Here is a 20056-nt window from a genome sequence, read left to right as displayed (position 1 = left end):
CCAATTACGAACTAAGTAGAATAAACAAGAAATAACAATTTCATATGTAAGAACAATTCACCTTTTACGGTCATGCAATAAAAGACAGCACTATATTACCTGTGTTTTATGGTTTTTTCAGATCCATTCGTTGGGAATGTTTAATTGACCGATACGCATCATAGTCTGTACAATGCTAACTCCTTTTCCTTCTTTAATTTCAGAATTAAGTGAGTAAGACGACTTCTTTTTTTATCATTATGTGACGGTGGACAGTTGTACCTGGTTAAACCCCCACGATAATGTTCGTAATATGCGCTTTGCAGACTACGTGTATGTTGACTACGTGTCTTGCAGTGTGGTTCAGTGACCTAGCACTATAAAAACGACAAGAGCTTCCACTATTAAATGGAGACACAACCCAAACATATCGCTGACTCCAAAAATACACGTTCACACACCATACATAAGTCATTGCATGAAATATTGATAAATTGAAGAAACCTGAATAAACTACAGAAAAAAAACATTATAAGGGTGGGTTTGATAAGACCGTGTAGATTTTATAATTGATCATCTTCAATGTCTACTTGACTGTGCAGATAATTGTTTACATATCTACATTAAACAGACAGGTGCGAAGTCAATTTAGGTTGACGAATCACTGCATACGTTATCTACCTTTTTTATCTTTTAGTGTTTCATGGAATTTTACCGGCTTTTATTTTTTTAACATGTGGTTAAGTGTAGTACCACCTGTACCCCTCCCACGGGTATGTACCAATCCAGTACATATCGTGTTATGTACAGTGTGAATTTTTTGTTTGTTGTCAAACCATCTCAGATATTTATAATAGCGTGTAGATCTAATTGTATTTCAATTGCATACTATTTGCTGACATTTTAATCTAGAATTATGACATATCAGAATTTAAACAAATACACAACTAAAACACGAATGGCTGTGAGACGGTGTAATGATTGGTTACCTTATGTATATCAGTCTGTCAGGTACACTTTAAACGTCAAAATATGGTATTAAATAAGTAAACATGCCTACACATATATCAATAGACACAGGTACAACATTTCTTACGACATATTAAAAAGTTTATAGGCAAGCAAGGGAAATAATAACTGTAAAATGTGCAAACAAATAGCAATCCTTATCTTACAACGAACACATATATATTCGATAATAATATGAAACGATTATTAGTAATTTACATTTAAGGTACATTGTATAATATGAATACTAGTTGTTTAATTCTATGGGGAGAACATTTCGCGATCTGCTCTTTGATATTGATTCGCGGGAGGGATGTTCCCGGGGACCTCGAGCCTAATTTATAATGTAGTCCAGCGCGAACAAAAGCAACCATACAGTACATTACTTACATGTGTGTACACAGTCATGTATTTCATAAAGAAAATAAACGTTGAATCAGTTTATGATACAGTATGCTCTCATTCTTATAAACCTACTTTCGTTCATGTGCGATTTATTTTAGTGAATTTCGCGATCCAACTGAATTCGCGAGAGTTTATCCCCGCAAACCAATATTAACCAAATATATACTTTACGGAAATTCCACTAAATGTTCATTCCACGAAAATTAGTCTCCGCGAGAGCATGTTTACAGTATTACATATAAATGTATCCTCTTTCTCTTTTGTAAATGCAATATATAATTGCAGTCATTTTCATCTGTTACATAACATCGGGTATTTTCGAGTTTAAAAATCAAAATAAATAGAGTTTGTAAATTGCCCCGTTAGGTGTCATTACAAGATTGCTATTATTGTGTAACTATTGTTTGAGATTAGGGATACCATATCCCTCTACTTCATTGTAACCTCTAGTTCATATAATGAAAGATTCTTATAACATCATATAAACTTAACGGATTTACTCGTTAATGGAGGGTATATTACGAAAAACATTTGGTCATTTATTAATGAAATGAAGTTTATTCAAAATGAAATTATGTAAGCTTTCTTATAAATATCTCATTATATCTTACTGTATTGAAAAGAACATATCTTGGTTAATTATGGATATATATAATTTAGTAGCAACCTTGCTTGGTGACATTTAAACTCGTCGTAGTTCAGTGTTCGTATACTAGTGTGGTGGAGGTTTGCGGTGAGTGATCATGACGTCACACCCAGACAATGGAGACAATCTTAGTGCAGAAGCTATTCCTAGAGAAGTCACGTGAAGCGTAGTACTTACGACACCTTAAATGGCTGTCGTTTCTCCAAGATTGTCACCTGTTTAGAATCACCAGCTCAACTTATCGCCAATTATCACACTTAATCCGATTTCCGTGGATTGCGTAAAAGCCCCAACTGAAAGTGAAACAATAAAATGTCTATTTTAAGGATCGAGATTGTTCTCGCGGGACCACGAGACGACGGTAAGATGGTGTTTGGAACTACAGACTAACGATATATAGGGGATGAAGGGAAAAGGGATTGCCGCCGGAACGATTGACAAAGTGTTATATATATAGTAATTTTGACTCCGACATTAAGATTTGGTTAACCACATTCTAAACTCTGGGTGTTTAAAGGTATAAAAGAGTGCAACAATGGCATGATCGTGTTTTGAATCTCAGCGAGTGACAATTCATATCTGTAACCTATGTTAAACAGGTTTCCCTCAAAGTGTTGAAATACATGTTTAGGATAATGTCAAAAAATATCAGCTTATGTAAAAAATATTAATATTATAAGTATCTATAACTTCCATAAAAAAACTTACATTTCTTATTACCTAACATATTACAAAAGTACATCCATTATAGCTTGTAAATAAATTTCATATTAACTTTCATATTATCAAATTTTCTATTTATTGATAACAACCCTGTATGGCAACCAGAGATATTTAAAGCCCCATTATGTTTTCGGAAAAATAAACATCGGCATAAAGTACCAAACTGCGCTGATTAATGGAGCACATATCCTTATGAATTTTTTCCCTGATACAAAAAATAACAAACGTTTCCATTTTTTTTCTACTATGCAGCACATAGCTGAAAATATCGAGTCCGCATGCGCTGGCAGAAAGGGATTCCGAGAGCTCGTTTCGATTAACATTTCAGTACTGCAGGTAGGGCGTTAGAATTGTACCTCCTGCCCCTATTGCATGATCATAAAAGGCGACTAAATTTAGGATATTCTGTCCCCTGGTCGAAACACATCAAAGTCTATAATAGTGGTAGTTCCTGCTCCTGCTTAGCGCGTAGCAAACAGGGAGTGGAACGGATGCTTCCCCGTTATCAGTATAATGTGACCGGTGGGGTGTGTTGCTTGGTGTCTTTGGCGGCATGCTTCAGTGATAAAACACTATAAAAAGGGCAACAGCAACACACTGTATACATGTATTCCTTACATGACCCTGGCTGTTAATAGGACGTTAAAATAATCAAACAAACAAACAATGGGTAGAAAGCTACATTACTGATCGATAAATCATCTTCACGGATTCTCAGTTTGATTTCTACTGGAAGCCTTTATGTTTATGATACCATAATCTCACCGGGTATTATCTCCCTTGGATACCAGGTAAGGTTAGACGTGTCACATGTTTCTAGTCCCGCGTTACATTTCTTATTGGTCACTCGATCGTTTGGTCTGTATATCCGGTGTATGGTAACGCTTACTTCATCGGAACGCCAGGTTCTAATTTCCTGATATGCTTCCCGTACATTTCTCTTTTACAGGTTATTTAATTGGGTGGTAGGTTAGGATAAAGATGATTGGTTTACATCGGTATTGACTATATTTATTTAAAGAATCATTCTGACAGCGCGATATTCTCCACAGGATGAAAGCCCTCACTAAGTCAACGAAAATACCTGAAACATTACACGACAAAATGCTGCTTCATAGGTCATGAATGTACTTTAGAAATGTTTCTTTAAATGTTCGTTATTGTTACAGATGACCAAGTGCATTAAATGCAATGTAGAATGCTTCTAATTACATGTGTGGCCATTGTTGGTCTTGAATAGTTGCGGAAATGACATTTCGCTCAAACACTTGAAGCGGTTTTGAAAATTTGGAAGTATGTCATGAATGCGGAATGAATGACATCGTTAAGAGAAAAGCAAGGATCTGTACAACTTATACAGCCCTAACTCTTTGTCTTGAATGCATTAAGTTTTCGCATTAAATCCAAATATGTGGCGCTGTTCGTTTATTTCCGGTCTTGCGTAATGGATCACTTCACCAAGAATGTGAGATCCTTCCTGGGTAATCGTGACATCGGTAATGTGTTATGGATATCTAACATTCTCATGACTGTTCTGAAATGAAACAAAATGCTTATTGAAAAGAATATTGGGCAGAGGAGATCAGTAACTTTTAAGAACATCCAGAAAAAACTTGTGGAATGTTAACGATCTCCCTGTCGAGTTTGTCGGCTACACACGCTTCAGAACGGTTATTTTATTTGACAAATAAAACTGTAAACTACTTAATGCAATGTATATTCTCAAATGTGTATTGCATAAATATGTGGGTAATTATCATATGTATGTAAATCCTCACTGACTGATCATATCACTCAACAAAGTGTTATCCACTTGTTTCAGAAAACAAAAATTAGTTGATGTTTTTTGTTCTGCGTGTAGAGGTTTTATCATTTGTGATAACTGGCATAAAATGCATTCTTCGTGTATAGCGAATTGGTCAAGGAATGGTGTTGACAACACAGAAATCTGGGAATAAGTGACAGCTTTCATTTGTATATAAATTTGGACTCCGAGTGCTCAAACATATAGGTAAACTCGTAAATTACATAGTACTATATCGTATATATGTTTGATATAGACACTTAAAACGCCTTCAATGGTCCATGGGTATTCTAGTGGGTCCACAATGATATATAAACTGTAACTTGTCTCAAACCCTGTGGTTGTTAATGCTCTTCCCTGTTACTCAATTCGCATTAATATCCTGATTAAAGTCTGCACTTTTGATGGTATCGACTGAAAACAAGTTGTGTTATGGTCCGCGCATCATAGAAATACCGTCATGAGTATGTTTAAAATCTCGACAGACGAGCGACAGTAAAGAGAACAGTCTTGTTTGGCCAAGCGTGTGACGACTTTGAAGATATGCAACATTTATCATTCTGTATCATTAATTAAGATATTTATCCTCCAATTCGCCCATTCAGTTTACGTCTTAACATACATGCCTGAATGGTTGTCTATGTTGTGCTGAAAAAGGCGGAGCGGGTATTGAGCAGAAGGTTACATGGGACGGACTCGCCTCTCGGTGTTTCGGTAATCCCTCTGGTTCGTCTTCACGGGTGGCGAAGATGGATATTCAGACAGAATAGCAACAGAGGGGGGTCAATTCGTCCATTGACGGAATAAGCAGGGATGGGAGTGTGTCTGAAAAGTTCGTAAAGAAATAAACTGATGTGGTTATGGGTGAACATTTGTCCCGGAGTATGCTGTGAATGCTGACTAGATACCTGGATCTATACCTATCACTTTAAATCGTTGACTTTAATGGTATAACCGCGGGCCAGTGTGCGCTGGCAGCAACATACACCTGTACTTTAGGTGAGATGTCAGCTGTTTAATGGGGTAACGTCGATATCAACACCGCTTTCTTACATAGTCAATAATCCACGTAAACTAAATAACAAACCAAAATTTCCACACAGTCAAATAAAAACGGTATTTGAAAAAGACAGATGATGCTATGGTCGTTATATAACGTATGGGTGTCAATGTGACATTACAGGAATCTACAATTACACATCGTGTGGATATATCACGTGAACTACAGTTACAGTACAAGTTACTTTCACCTGACATCGTATGTAACATGTTATAAATGACATCAACTGTTTCGTTTAGGTGAATTACATGTTACTAATACACGTTGCAACACACAATATATATATCGCATGTTATTAACCTATGACTGACATCAAAGGTTATCATTCATATTGGTTACATTTCAACATTACACTACAATAGCCTTTTTCACGTGAATGCAACCTGTTGTCAAGTGCATGTAACCTTTAATGTCACGCGCATGTACTCTACTACGTAACGTGAATTATCTTGCCACGTGACTATTGTGACGTCATATATAGTTTTGACGTCATAAAGCTATATATTACGTCGCATGATTTTCTCAGTAGACGGAAACATCACATCCAAGCCGGATTTCTACTGTTTTATATAGAGAGGAAATTAAGATTTACTTATAATATACTATCATTAAAAGTTATGTGATAAATAGAATACACTAGTGACTATAACATATGAAATCAATCTCGTTAAATAAGGCTTGTGGCATATCCAATTATTGAAATCGTTTAATAAATTTCATATCACATAGCCACCCATGTAAGAATCTCTATTATAAAGCATATTTGGTACTCATCGGTCTATGTTTAAATTTCCATTGCAGTCTCACTATGTAACCTAACAAAGCGCAGTTGGCAGTCAAATAAACAATAAACTTCAATCGCTTATTATGACGTCATTATCATTGTGACGTCACAATTGTCGTGCCAGCGAGCATGGAAAACGGCTGTTCAAATGGCTGTTCCATCCTTGACGATAATGAATGATTAATTAATTATATTTACATTTTCACTGCAGTCCCACTATGTAACCTTACCAAGCGCAGTTGGCAGTCATATAGACAATGAACTTCAAGCGCTTATTATGACACAATTGTCGTGCCAGCGATCACGGAAGGAGGCTGTTCAAATGATTGTTCAATCCATGACGATAACGAATGATTAATTCATTTTAGATGCTAAATGCCTTGGGATTTCATCATAAAATTGTAACCAAATGTAAATATAAGCATTGAACGTCTTTCAGTTGGCATTCATAGCCAATATGAATGCAAACTGGACAGAGGCAAATTCAACATGAAGCGCTAACGCGCTTCGTGGAATTTGCCTCTGTCCAGTTGCCATTCATATTGGCTCTGAATGCTAACTGAAAGACGTCCAATGCTTAAATGAACTGCAATCCACCTATTATGACGTCACAATTGTCTTGCGAGCTATCACGGAAGATAGCTATTCCGTCTTCGACGACACTTTATTCATTACAGATGCAAAATTTCTTAAAATGTCATCATCAAATTATTATCAAATGTTAATGTTAGCATTGAACCGGATTCAGTTGGTAACAAGAGGCCCAGAGGGCCTGTATCGCTCACCTGGTTTGTAATACCAAGTAATGTTCTGAATACAGATTCATTGTTTCTTTTCTGAAGGCATTTTAATATTAACCTCTAAATCCCCTATTGGGCCCCACCCCTCCCGCCTCCAGGGGGTCAGAGCCAAAATTTATACAAGTTCTGTTCCCCTTCCCCCAAGGATGTTTATGGCCAAATTTGGTCACAATCCAAGCAAAACTCTAGGACAAGAAGTGATTTATAGGATTTACCTCTATTTCCCCCATTGGGCCCCACCCGTCCTGCCCTCGGGGAGCCAGAGTCAAAATTTATACAAGTTTTGTTCCCCTTCCCCCAAGGATGTTTGTGGCCAAATTTGGTTACAATCCATGCAGAACTCTATGACTGGTAGCGATTTAAAGGACTTACCTCTATTTCCCGTATTGGGCCCCGCCCCTCCTGCCCCCGGGGGGGTCAGAGCCAAAATTTATACAAGTTCTGTTCCCCTTCCCCAAAGGATGCTTGTGGCCAAATTTGGTTACATTCCATTCAGAGCTCTATGACGGGAAGCGATTTAAAGGATTTACCTTTATTACCCCTATTGGGCCCCGCCCCTCCTGCCCCCGGGGGGTCAGAGCCAAAATTTATACAAGTTCTGTTCCCCTTCCCCCAAGGATGTTTGTGGCCAAATTTAGTTACATTCCATTCAGAACTCTACGACAAGTAGCGATTTAAAGGATTTACCTCTATTTCCCCTATTGGGCCCCGCCCCTCCTGACCCGGGGGATCAGAGCCAAAATTTATACAAGTTCTGTTCCCCTTCCCCCAAGGATGTTTGTGGCCAAATTTAGTTACATTCCATTCAGAACTCTATGACTAGTAGCGATTTAAAGGATTTACCTCTATTTCCCCTATTGGGCCCCGCCCCTCCTGCCCCCGGGGGACCAGAGCCAAAATTTATACAAGTTCTGTTCCCCTTCCCCCAAGGATGTTTGTGGCCAAATTTGATTACATTCCATTCAGAACTCTATGACTAGTAGTGATTTAAAGGATTTACCTCTATTTCCCCTATTGGCCCCGCCCCTCGAGCTCCTGCCCCCAGGGGACCAGAGTCAAAATTTATGCAAGTTCTGTTCCCCTTCCCCCAAGGATGTTTGTGGCCAAATTTGGTTACAACTCATGTAGCGATGACTATTAGCGATTTAAAGGACTTACCTCTATTTCCCCTATTGGGCCCCGCCCCTCCTGCCCCCGGGGGATCAGAGCCAAAATTTATACAAGTTCTGTTCCCCTTCCCCCAAGGATGATTGTGGCTGATTTTGGTTACAATCCATGCAGAACTCTAGGACAAGTAGCGATTTAAAGGATTTACCTCTATTACCCCTATTGGGCCCCGCCCCTCCTGCGTCTGGGGGACCAGAGCCAAAATTTATACAAGTTCTGTTCCCCCTCCCCCAAGGATGTTTGTGGTCGAATTTGGTTACAATCCATGCAGAACTCTATGACTAGTAGCGATTTAAAGGAAATGTTGACGGACGGACTGACGGACGGACGACGGACGCCGCGCTATGACATAAGCTCACCGGCCCTTCGGGCCAGGTGAGCTAAATATAGGAGTATGAAGGACAATTGGACAGCGGCTCATTCATTTAGCGCTAGCGCTACATTAAATTTGCCACTTTTTAATCGGCATTCATACTCTCATAATTGCCAAATTGAATGTACTTAAATGTATAAATTACTGCTGTTACGTGAATTGTTAAGTCAAGTGAATACAAATTGTTTTTTCACATATGAATGTAACATTATGTCACGAGAATACAGTCTGTTAATGTACTGTCAATATATGAATTATTGGGACTTAATGACTATCAGTTTAGATTAAATTTCAAATGTATGTTTTCATTTGTTGTGTGGCTGTAGAGTATTCATTGCTTATATTTCAACTCTTACTGAAGTTTGACTCAATGGATCGCGATACAAACTTATCACACAGTCTTGACATTATCCTTCCGCCGCTTCGGCGGACAATTTTTGCAATCAAATCAAAATCTATTTTAATGTTTCTTTTTTTTAATTTTTCATCTCGATTTTACTTATAAGATAATTGTTTCTAAATAAATGTACGACAAATTTTATATTTGTACTTTTTATTTTAATTATGACTGACTACTTTCTTATGTCTCTCGTTGTAGACTTCCACGAGTCCAGAGACTTTTCAATTAATATAAAAAAAACCCGAATGAATTGAAATATAAGAATTGATTCTCACTTTAGTCGATTTCTTGGGGTGATGAAGAGTTCCTCTCGAAACAAATTGAATGAACTGCTTTTAATTGTTTCAAGAGGAACTAATTTTTCACCTCATGAAATCATACAATCCATGAACTGCTTCACAGCTCATTCATTTTTTTTCAAGAGGACCTCAATTCATCACCCCATGAAATCGACCATAGCAAGATTCAATCCTTAAAAAATGTTATTCGTCAAAGGTAATAACGGCGACGATATAGTTGCTTCCAATCCGATTGGCAGAAACGACGTAGTCATATCAGAAACATGCAATGGAGAGAACTTTATATTTATATATATGTTTCTGGTCATGGTCTTGGAGAAAAAGTACCACAAGGAACTTCAATGGATTACATCAAAAATGATGAACTTGAAAATATATTTTATTTCATGTATATATAACACAACGCTAAAATCGTAGTATGTTTTAAATCGAGTACACTGATTTTCTTATTTTCTCGTATTTAGTTAAAAACGCCAAAATAACTAGTTACACGGTATTCACTGTGGACGTTAGGAAATAAACAATAATATTTTCCCGCGTATGAAGACATTTAGACCACAATAATAAATAGATTGTCTCACTGGTTCATTTGTATCCGAAAGTTCATTTGACAACACCAGACCTATTAAAAACTGTTGTATTTTGTAAGTTATCACCATGATATTATCGGGTGGTATGAGAGAAGACGTGTACCTACTTCGACGGTATCGTACATTTTAAACATAGCTAACATTCCTGTAACAAAAACCAAGTCAAACGGTACATGGATTGATAAGGCTATTGGTTATTATCGTGGCTAATTTCAGCCCAGTTATCACTAGCTGTATTGACACAGACGTACACCCCGTGGGGTGGTAGAGAGATATTAGACATTGTCCAGATAAAAACTCAAAGCCTTATCCGTTTTATTATCAATCCTGACAAAATTAGCTGTCGATAATAGCCGGATGGTCGCGATGATGACACCGATATTAGACACCACGGGGTACTCATCAATTTCTTTGATCAATTTCTTTGATAATTAGCTTTTTTTTTTTTTTTTTTTTTTTTACTGTTTTCGTATCAATTAAAGTGGGTCATCATTTTTTATTCATCGAGCAAGTATTTGCAATTAGTCATCATTGAATAACGACAAATATACCCATAAACAGTTTATATACTTATTACGTTCATTTGACGATATTAATACGTCTAAATAACGTATTGATACAATAAAATGTTTTTAGTTTCGCTTAGATAGCATTGTTCTGGATAATGGATTTAATTCCAGTTCAGACTTATATCCGTGTATTTTAGCATACAACTTATGATATATAATTTATATCAAAATAATCTTTTTTCCAAACCTCTACCAACATATATTTCAATATATAAATAAGTAAATATATAATCAAACAAACTTCGGTGCTACGAACAAATATGAATCCAAAGTATTAAAGTTACATTTACAAAATGACAAATGTTTTTCAACGACGTTTAAAATGAAAATTTGATTAATAAATCAATACATTAGTTTTCAGCCAGGTTTCAAACGATAAATGGTATCATAAAAAGCCCAATACGATTAGGAAGTGCGACATGTTTTGCGATTAGTGAGCCAGATTTCCACTTTCAAAATCAAGTTCCGATAAATCTATACGTCATTAAGCTCATTGATATATTTAAATCTTAACTTTTTAGTGTGTTGATACCTCCGTTCTGACGGGGAAAACTAGCAACTTATGTGGACATTTCCAATTGAGGGGAAGCAACTCCTATATTTTTGTTTGAAATGCAATGATTTTTCTCAGATTATCGAATACGAAGGAAAAACGTCAACTATAGCTTAAATGACAACTTCGAAATCGAAAATCAGCTATTGTGTGAAAAATACATGCATTCAAACGAGTACGATAGTTGAAAACGGGCGCTACCAGGCCGCTTAGGCTCAATGGCAATTTGATGAAGTTTTACAAATAGTACATTGTCTTCAGGAAATACTTTGAAGCCCAAGTCTCTGGATGAAGTCGGAACAAATTAATCTGGAAAGGACTGTAAAAAAAGATGAAAAAGATTGATGACAACCTTTCATTTTGCTCTTTGGAAGCATATCTGGAACTTTCCACTGTTTACAAACAAATTTTATAGGTTTCTTCTTTAAAATCGTTGACATTAAAATATTCTTTCTATGGATCGAAAAGAAACGTTTTTAAAATTTAGTTTGAAGGAAATGATTACGAATACAAATGTGTATAGATTGAAAATTATTCTCCTATGCTATTATCTTTCGGTTCTTTTTAGTTCTGTCTCCCAAATCCATTGTGTTGTCACTTGTACTGGTGGATGTTGTTTCCGTGGGAAGTGTAAATGGAAGTTGGCCTGATAACTAGTCGTCCAGTGATAACATCCCGTCGGCATCCATCAGGTAGTGTAGAACAGTAGTTCACATCCAATAAATATTGTCAATCTTTATAGCAAAGTTGATCCCTCTACTTAGGACATCAAAATGACATTTTAACCAAACTGATAGATCTTTAAATAATGACAGCTAAAAATATAAGGATAGAATGCAACAAAGATGTTCGAAAACTTCTTTAATGGAATGTTTTTCTTCAAACAAAGAGCACTTTTGAACTAATCAGTCATTTTTTCTTCAAAGAGCACTTTTTCAGTCCATGACCTTATTATCACTATCACTGTCTATACATCTGTAGTCCATGGTTTACACAAGTCCAGTTGGAATGAAGCTTGAAATATCAAAGGTCGATCATTTCCTGGCCTTCTTAGCCTTGCCTTTGGCTGGGGAAGCCTGGAAAAGAAAGATGCCAAATTATCAAACTAAAACAAGTTGATGTGTATCAAGTTTATGACATGTATATAAGATTAGTGGGCGTCCATCTATTCAACTCCCAATTCTTAGAACATTTGATTAGTTCCATCATGGGATTGGTACTTATAGATTAAACTACACAATACTTGCGCCATGTTTCATCGGCAGATAATTTCTGTTTTATACAGGTACTTTTTATACCATACCTAAATGTTGCATCATATAAAATATGGGAAATATAGAATCCCTAATCTCATTTTAAACACACGTATCTACATGCATTAGTTAATATTCCAGATTAGGCATATATGCACAGTACCCAAATCTATATACCTAAATTAAATTACAAAAACAGAAATTGACCACGACTAATTGAACAGAGCAGCACCATAGACGTTTGACCTAATACAATTATAATCAACACAACGAGTATTCTGCTCTTACAACATACTGTGTTGTTCAAATAAGTCATTCCTCATTGATTTCAATAACCATGCACCATTAACGGGGGAAGCAGACAAGAAATATTTTTGTACATTTTTTTTATACATTAATCAATCCACTACTTCACGCTGATGCATGCTTCTCTAATACATTATAGGTATGACTCCATCGTTTTCCTCTCACATACCCAACATATAAGTAGATGTATTAATGTGTAGATAAATCGCCGTCCTTTGTGTGCTATCCACCTCCTGATCTCGGAAAATGTTTTATGGACTAGTGTATATTACCGTTATCATGTAATTCTTAAGTGATTATTGGCTGGTGCGACATTAATATGTCGTCATTAGAGACACCTGCCAGTCGCCCTAGACAGCCTTCCTTCAATCATAACCCTGCACTTCAACATTGGAGTATCACCCCAGACCATAAACAACACATTGAATATTTTCCTACATAATTTCAGAAAGTTTTAATGTCTATTTTATGCGAAATGTTTGAGGTTTTAGTATAAAAAATGCATCAATGGTATTAAGGACAACATAAAATTTTTACTGTGGAGTATTTTCCCACTTGTTATTCTAGGCTTTAATATCAATTTGTATCGTGGAATATTGTTGTTAAAATTGGCGACACAAACACTGGTTTTAAAAGTACATTAAAAGCCATGTTTACACCTTTTCAACGGTTATCAGTTTGTTTATTGTCACAAGTTTTAGATTTATGTTATATTAAAAAAATTTTTTTTTTACATAAATATCTTGGTTCAGAACAATGTAACAAAGTTATTTTTTACAATAAAACGTTTTAATGCTCTGTGATTTAAATGTACTGAAACAAAAATTAAATATTCAATAACTATACCTTCACTTTAATGTTCAATGTTGAAAATCTTTGTTAGTACATTTTTTAAAATAAAGAACTTTCGTTATCTTAATTTTAATTATAGAGGTTATTTTTTTAGTGGAATTGAGCCTATCAATTTGATAAGATTTTTTTAAGTTAAACTAAGTAAATATAATCTTAATTGACATGAATGATCGTCGCCCATGCAATTAATTTATTCTGAAGTGAAATAAGTTCAAACTGTTCTCCGACGAAGTAGTGTTGTTGAAGAAAATTATTAATTTGTCTGCTGCTGTTATTACAAAATAAAATTCCGTCAGTGGTGTTATTTATATACCAATTCATAATCCTCGATATAAAACGGCTTAGAATTATTATAATCTAGACAAATACATCCAACAGTTGAGAACTTCAAAAATTCTAAACTAGAAACAGAACAATCTTAATTGCTATTCATCCAAGACGTATCACAGTACTGTTATAATGATTTATTATATTACTATAATGAAATATTTTAAAACATCTGAAAGTAAAACTGAATGAAGGAAAAGTGAAATGCAGCATAATTATGACCTACAGCATCAGATATCGAATCCCACATCCTGAAATGAATCCTGCAACAATTAGGATTGGATGTGTTGAGGTGATGAAGATGGCCTTTAGATATTACACTTTAACTTAAGAAAAAGAGCCAACGCAAAAAAGTGAATTGTTGACGACAATGCTGCAGCCGCATACAAAAATTCTGGTCATGAAATAAAAAAGAGACGCAAAGCGTGGCATTATCCCCTGTGCCCTGCAGTTAAATAGACCCCAAATACATCAAGGTCAAAGTAACAATTATTCAAATATAACTTAATGTATGCGAGTATTGTAAAACAGTAAAAAAAATATCAGCAGGTAACAAAAAGAAACTAATTTTGTATTTTTAACAGAGTTTCCATGGCAATAGGAAAAAACACAACTAAGGCGCTTGTCTGGATGTATACAGAAAGTTGTCTGATGTATACAGAAAGTTTCAAGGAGCTGTGTTGAACGGTTTTGGAGTTATAACTCGGAATAGGATCTCAGACGGACGTATGGAGTCCAAAACAATATCCCTTGCACACACGTTTTGCCAAGGATAAAAAAAATCAAATGAAAATTTCCAGAATTGTTGAACAAGATCATATTTTAGTAGCAGTAATACAATAAACAACATTCCTTGGATCACATCTATAAGTAGTCTAGAAATCTATTGCTCAGCTTTTTTTTTTTTAAATGGATCATGATCGGAGATAAAGCCAAATGTATTTCACACCTGCATGATTTATAGAATGTACGTATATTAAGATATAAATGTGAACTGGAGATGTTAAAACTTTAATTGTTAGAACAGTTAGATCAAACACCTGGTTTATCTACACTACGCCACCACTGATCACACCCGCAGAAAATCAGCCAAAATTTTAACAAAATTATTACATGGTTAATACAATTTCCTGCGGACAAAAAAAGTTAGACATTTTCGTAAAACATGATTTTATCAAGGCTGATACCAATTTCAAGTCCTACATTTAGTCAGCAACTGATCTAAAAGATTTCCTTGAGAAGACGTTTATCAAAAAGAAATATGGTACAGTCAAAGGTGTAAAATTAAGTATAGATTATCCTACCCCCAGAAACACAGCTGTCCATCGTAAATTATACCTTACTTGTATGTCAAATGTCAACAACCCTGAAAAGCACAATCTACTTAAAGTCAATAACTTTGTAGTGGATAAACAATGATAACTTCACAATTCAAGGTTTTGCTGGTCAGAGCTATGCTCATTAAACAGTCTTACAGGTGAAAATCGTGTTCACAAGGGCCGACGATAACTGTGTATATCACACCAAGGGAGACAATTCAATATTGTCATCAGATATACCAAGTATACATAGGCTTCAATAAAACAAGTGTCGTTCACATTTGTTCCTAAAGAATCAACTTTGTAAGATAAGGTGCTTTCAATATCATCTAGAAAAATTCGTTGAAGTGTTTTAAAGGTCAATGGAGTAAACCTCTGACCCAATGACCTACACAGCTCATTGTTTAGTTTTAACTAATCATCTGTTGTAAGCTGGATGATGACCTGTCTCTGTCATTTTTGTGTGTACCCACATACTTTTAAATATATATTGCGTCAGCACTAATTGGCATGGTTAATTTGTTTACCAGCTTAAATGTTTTCTGTCGTACATGCTCTTTCACCGAAAGAACGATTAGTCTTGAGGCTACCAATGGTTAGCTGCGATGACGTAGCTCTGAACGACGGACGGAAGATTTCCGACAGATGGTCGTCGTCAGAGCTACGATTCCGTCCCATTGCCCGTAGTGTTGCAAAACATCCAGCGGTTAAAATGTTGCATTTCATGTGTGTCATGTAATTTTTTAATTAAATTCAACAATATCAAACATTTTTAACATAAAATGGTTATTTATTTACCCACCTCCATGTCTAAATTATGTTTTGAAGCACTTTTGAATGGCTCACATCTCCGACACGGCTCACTTGGCCGCCATGATGCTTCTCGTTAGAAAGTCTCGCGCTCCAAATATGGCACCTAGTACCATATATGGAATGACCTACAAATTTTCACTACGAAAGAAATAAATGTTACAAAGTTTTTAACATGAACTTTAAAAATTCTTTTTTGCTTAATTCTTAATAATACTTACATTTGTTCAGTTTCACCATATTTATTCTTAGTTTGTTGGCTTTTTAATACTTTTAAACATATTTTACCTGTTGAGTGTTTCATTTCGTCACGGTTTCCGGTAAATCAAACATGGCGGCGTATTTGAACAGAATTATACATGTGTTGTGTTTGCCTTGGATTTTACCACTAATAGTTGATGAAAGATTATAATCGAAAGGTTTGTGAATTGAATATTGATCATAGTTGTCAGAACAATACAGTTACATAAGGATAATACCCAAAAAATATATTTTTATCAGTCTCAAAGTGCCCGATGTGGATCACATCGGGGCTTGCAACACTAGCGGCAACGGGGTGGAATTCATACCCTGCCGGGAACCGGAGTGGAGGCAGGGTATGATTATTCGTTCTAACCAATGGTCAGTTTATTGTCTTGAATTATATCAAATTTAAGACAGATAAGTAGTTAATGTTTACTGATCAATTACTTGTCCAATTTTCCTTAATAAAATCCTTAGTCTTATTTCAACTTTGACCCAGAAAGTTGATCATTAAAATCAGAGTCAACAGTAAACAAGAGGCCAATAGGCTTTAACGGTCATCGGACTATTGGCACAATACAACATAGTCGTTTTAAGATTTTAGCCTATTTGACCCCTGTGAAGTCATTTATGTGAACAAACTTGGTAGCCCTTCATCCCATATGCTGCAGGTCCAACAAGTATCCTGGGCCTTCTGGTTCTGGAGAAGAAGTCGTTTAAAGATTTTAGCCTATTTGACCCCTGTGACCTTGAATGAAGGTCAAGGTCATTTATTTGAACAAACTTGGTAGCCCTGCTGCAGGCCCCTATATGAGTATCCTGGGCCTTTTGGTACTTGAGAAGAAGTCGTTTACAGATTTAAGCCAATTGGATCCCTGTGACCTTGAATGACTGTCAAATTCAATGTTATTAATTTGAACAAACTTGGTAGCCATTCACCCCAGCATGCTGAAGGCCCAAAATGACTATCATTGGCCTTTCAGTTCTTGAGAAGTAATTTACAGATTTGAGCCTATTTGACCCCTATGACCTTGAATGGCAGTCAATGCTATTAATTTTAACAAACTTGGTAGCGCTTCGTTCAAGCATTCTGCAGGCTCAATATTAGCATCCTGGGCCTTTCAGTTCTTAAAGAAGTTGTTTAAAAGATTTTAGCCTCTTTGACCCCTGTGACCTCGAATGAAGGTCAATGTCATTCATTTGGACAAACTTGGTAACCATTCATCCCAACATGCTGCAGGCCTGATACGAGTATCCTGGGCCTTTCGGTTCTTGAGAAGAAGTCGTTTACAGATATAAGCCTATTTGACCCCTATGACTTAGAAGATCAAGGTCAATCAATTATAACAAACTTGGTAGCCCTTTATACCATCATGTTACATGCCAAATATCATGTCTCTAGGCCTCTTATTTATTCACAAGAAGTTGTTTAAAGGATTTTAGCCTATTTGACCCCTGTGACCTTAAATGAAGGTAAAGGTCATTAATTTGAACAAACTTTGTAGGCCTTCATCCCAGCATGCTACAGGTCCAATATCAGTACCCTGGGCCATCTGGTTCTTGAGAAGTCATTTAAATATTTTAGCCTTTTTGACCGTTGTGACCTTGAATTAAGGTCAAGGTCATTCATTTGACAAAACTTGGTAGCTCTTCATCCCACAGGCCAAATTTCAGTACCCTGGACCTTTTGGTTATTAAGAAGAAGCCGTTTAAATGAAAAGTTTACGCACAGTGCACGGCGACGGACGGTGCATGATGACAATAGGTCATCCTAAACCTTTGGGTCAGATGAACTCAAAATGGATAAGTTATATTACATCCCCAAAATGACATGTCAGCTCATTACACAAAGACATGTTCATATGCAATTACTTATGATCTAAAACATATATACAGCCATCTTGTTTTCAGATTGGTCACAAAATAAAAATGCACATAAATACAACTGCACAAACATCAAGAAGAATGTATGTGAAATTTCTTTAGCACTTTATCAAGAGAAATAGCAAACAAGAGGCCCATAGGCCTTAACGGTCACCAAAGTTCAGATACAGAATGAAAAGGAGACATGAATACATATTGGCCCATCAGAACCTTGAAGTCAGTGATTTTTATCAATATGACCTTTTAATCTATGAACTATATTTTGATTCCATTACATCTGTGATTTAGGACAGTTTATGAGATTTCAGCCATTTTGACTTTCTGCCCACTCCTCTGGCCGCTGGTGGTCAGCCAGGAGTTTGTCTCGGGTGACCTAAAGACTTCAAATGTCAAAATCCAAGTTGGTCATCTTGTTTTTTGGGAAAAAATGCAACATGCATAAGTAGGTACCTAGAAAAGTGATTTAAGAAAGTCCCCTTTGTGCATTCTGAGAAATAGTGATAAAAAAATAATTTTGGACAGAGACCATGGACAAAAGATAATTTGAACAGCCCTGAATTTGATGATGGTCAGCAAAAAATCCTGTTATTTTCGTATTCATTTTATATAGTTACTTGAATTATTACCTTAAAATTACTTTTGATCCCTGTATGACCTTGAACATAGGGATACAAGACAATTCTATTAAATTTTAGCCGTCCTAGCTCTCACCATGCTTTGCTGAATCATACCTTGGTTGTCTTTCCTTTGCGGGGGTTAGCCTTTGCTGTTGCCTGGAAAAATAAATAATTCATTTTTTGGCAAAGTTGAACTAGGGATTTATACATATTGAAACAGAAGTCTCCATCTCTATTTTTCAAAATAAAGTCTTTCTGTACCATTGTCAATAATTGACAGGAGTTTACCCAGTCTCTCCCTGATGTAGACTAGCTCTCCTAACTAAACCTGATGGTTAGAATTTTCAGTCAACAATATGTGTTCCTTTACAAATGTAAAATAACGACTCCTTTTAATGAGAGGACCGGGATGGACTATCGATATCTTTGGATATTAAAAATGTAATGGAACAATATACAGTAAAACACATTTATAATTAACACGCTCACGAGTTCATGTTTTAATGTACATTTCATTCCTCTTCATGGTTCCCACAAGATGTCTATAATATGTGTATAAAAAACTGTGTTTATAACACAGTGACTGTGTATAAAAAACTGTGTTTATAACACAGTGACTTTGTTGGTCCCCAGAGGTTTGTTATAACAAAGTGATTTTGTTGGTCCCCAGAGGTTTGTTATAACAAAGTGACTTTGTAGGTCCCAGAGGTTTGTTATAACAAAGTGACTTTGTAGGTCCCCAGAGGTTTGTTATAACAAAGTGACTTTGTAGGTCCCAGAGGTTTGTTATAACAAAGTGACTTTGTTGGTCCCCAGAGGTTTGTTATAACAAAGTGACTTTGTAGGTCCCCAGAGGTTTGTTATAACAAAGTGACTTTGTAGGTCCCCAGAGGTTTGTTATTACAAAGTGACTTTGTTGGTCCCCAGAGGTTTGTTATTACAAAGTGACTTTGTTGGTCCCAGAGGTTTGTTATAACAAAGTGATTTTGTTGGTCCCCAGAGGTTTGTTATAACAAAGTGATTTTGTTGGTCCCCAGAGGTTTGTTATAACAAAGTGATTTTGTTGGTCCCCAGAGGTTTGTTATTACAAAGTGATTTTGTTGGTCCCCAGAGGTTTGTTATAACAAAGTGACTTTGTTGGTCCCCAGAGGTTTGTTATAACAAAGTGACTTTGTTGGTCCCCAGAGGTTTGTTATAACAAAGTGACTTTGTTGGTCCCCAGAGGTTTGTTATAACAAAGTGACTTTGTTGGTCCCAGAGGTTTGTTATAACAAAGTGACTTTGT

At 36.1% G+C, this 20056-nt stretch overlaps 1 protein-coding gene across 15 annotated transcripts in view; it reads right to left on the bottom strand.

Annotated features, from left to right (window-relative positions):
* Window positions 1-12004: 12004 nt before the first annotated feature.
* Window positions 12005-20056, bottom strand: part of LOC138334665 (nucleoplasmin-like protein ANO39) — a 43177-nt gene continuing 35125 nt past the window's right edge. For 10 of the 15 annotated variants that reach the window (XM_069283310.1, XM_069283317.1, XM_069283314.1 and 7 more), the window contains 2 exons: window positions 18886-18927; window positions 12005-12236 (listed from right to left, as the gene is read on the bottom strand). In XM_069283310.1, coding sequence (XP_069139411.1) covers window positions 12128-12236; window positions 18886-18927 — 151 coding nt within the window. In that variant the 3' untranslated portion in view covers window positions 12005-12127. Of the gene's footprint in view, window positions 12237-18780; window positions 18928-20056 lie in introns of all 15 variants that reach the window. The other 5 variants (XM_069283313.1, XM_069283320.1, XM_069283319.1 and 2 more) reach the window with 2 other exon arrangements.

The sequence above is a fragment of the Argopecten irradians genome, chromosome 11, assembly GCF_041381155.1.
Source record: "Argopecten irradians isolate NY chromosome 11, Ai_NY, whole genome shotgun sequence".
Classification (NCBI taxonomy): domain Eukaryota; kingdom Metazoa; phylum Mollusca; class Bivalvia; order Pectinida; family Pectinidae; genus Argopecten; species Argopecten irradians.
This window is presented reverse-complemented; position numbering and strand designations above follow the sequence as displayed.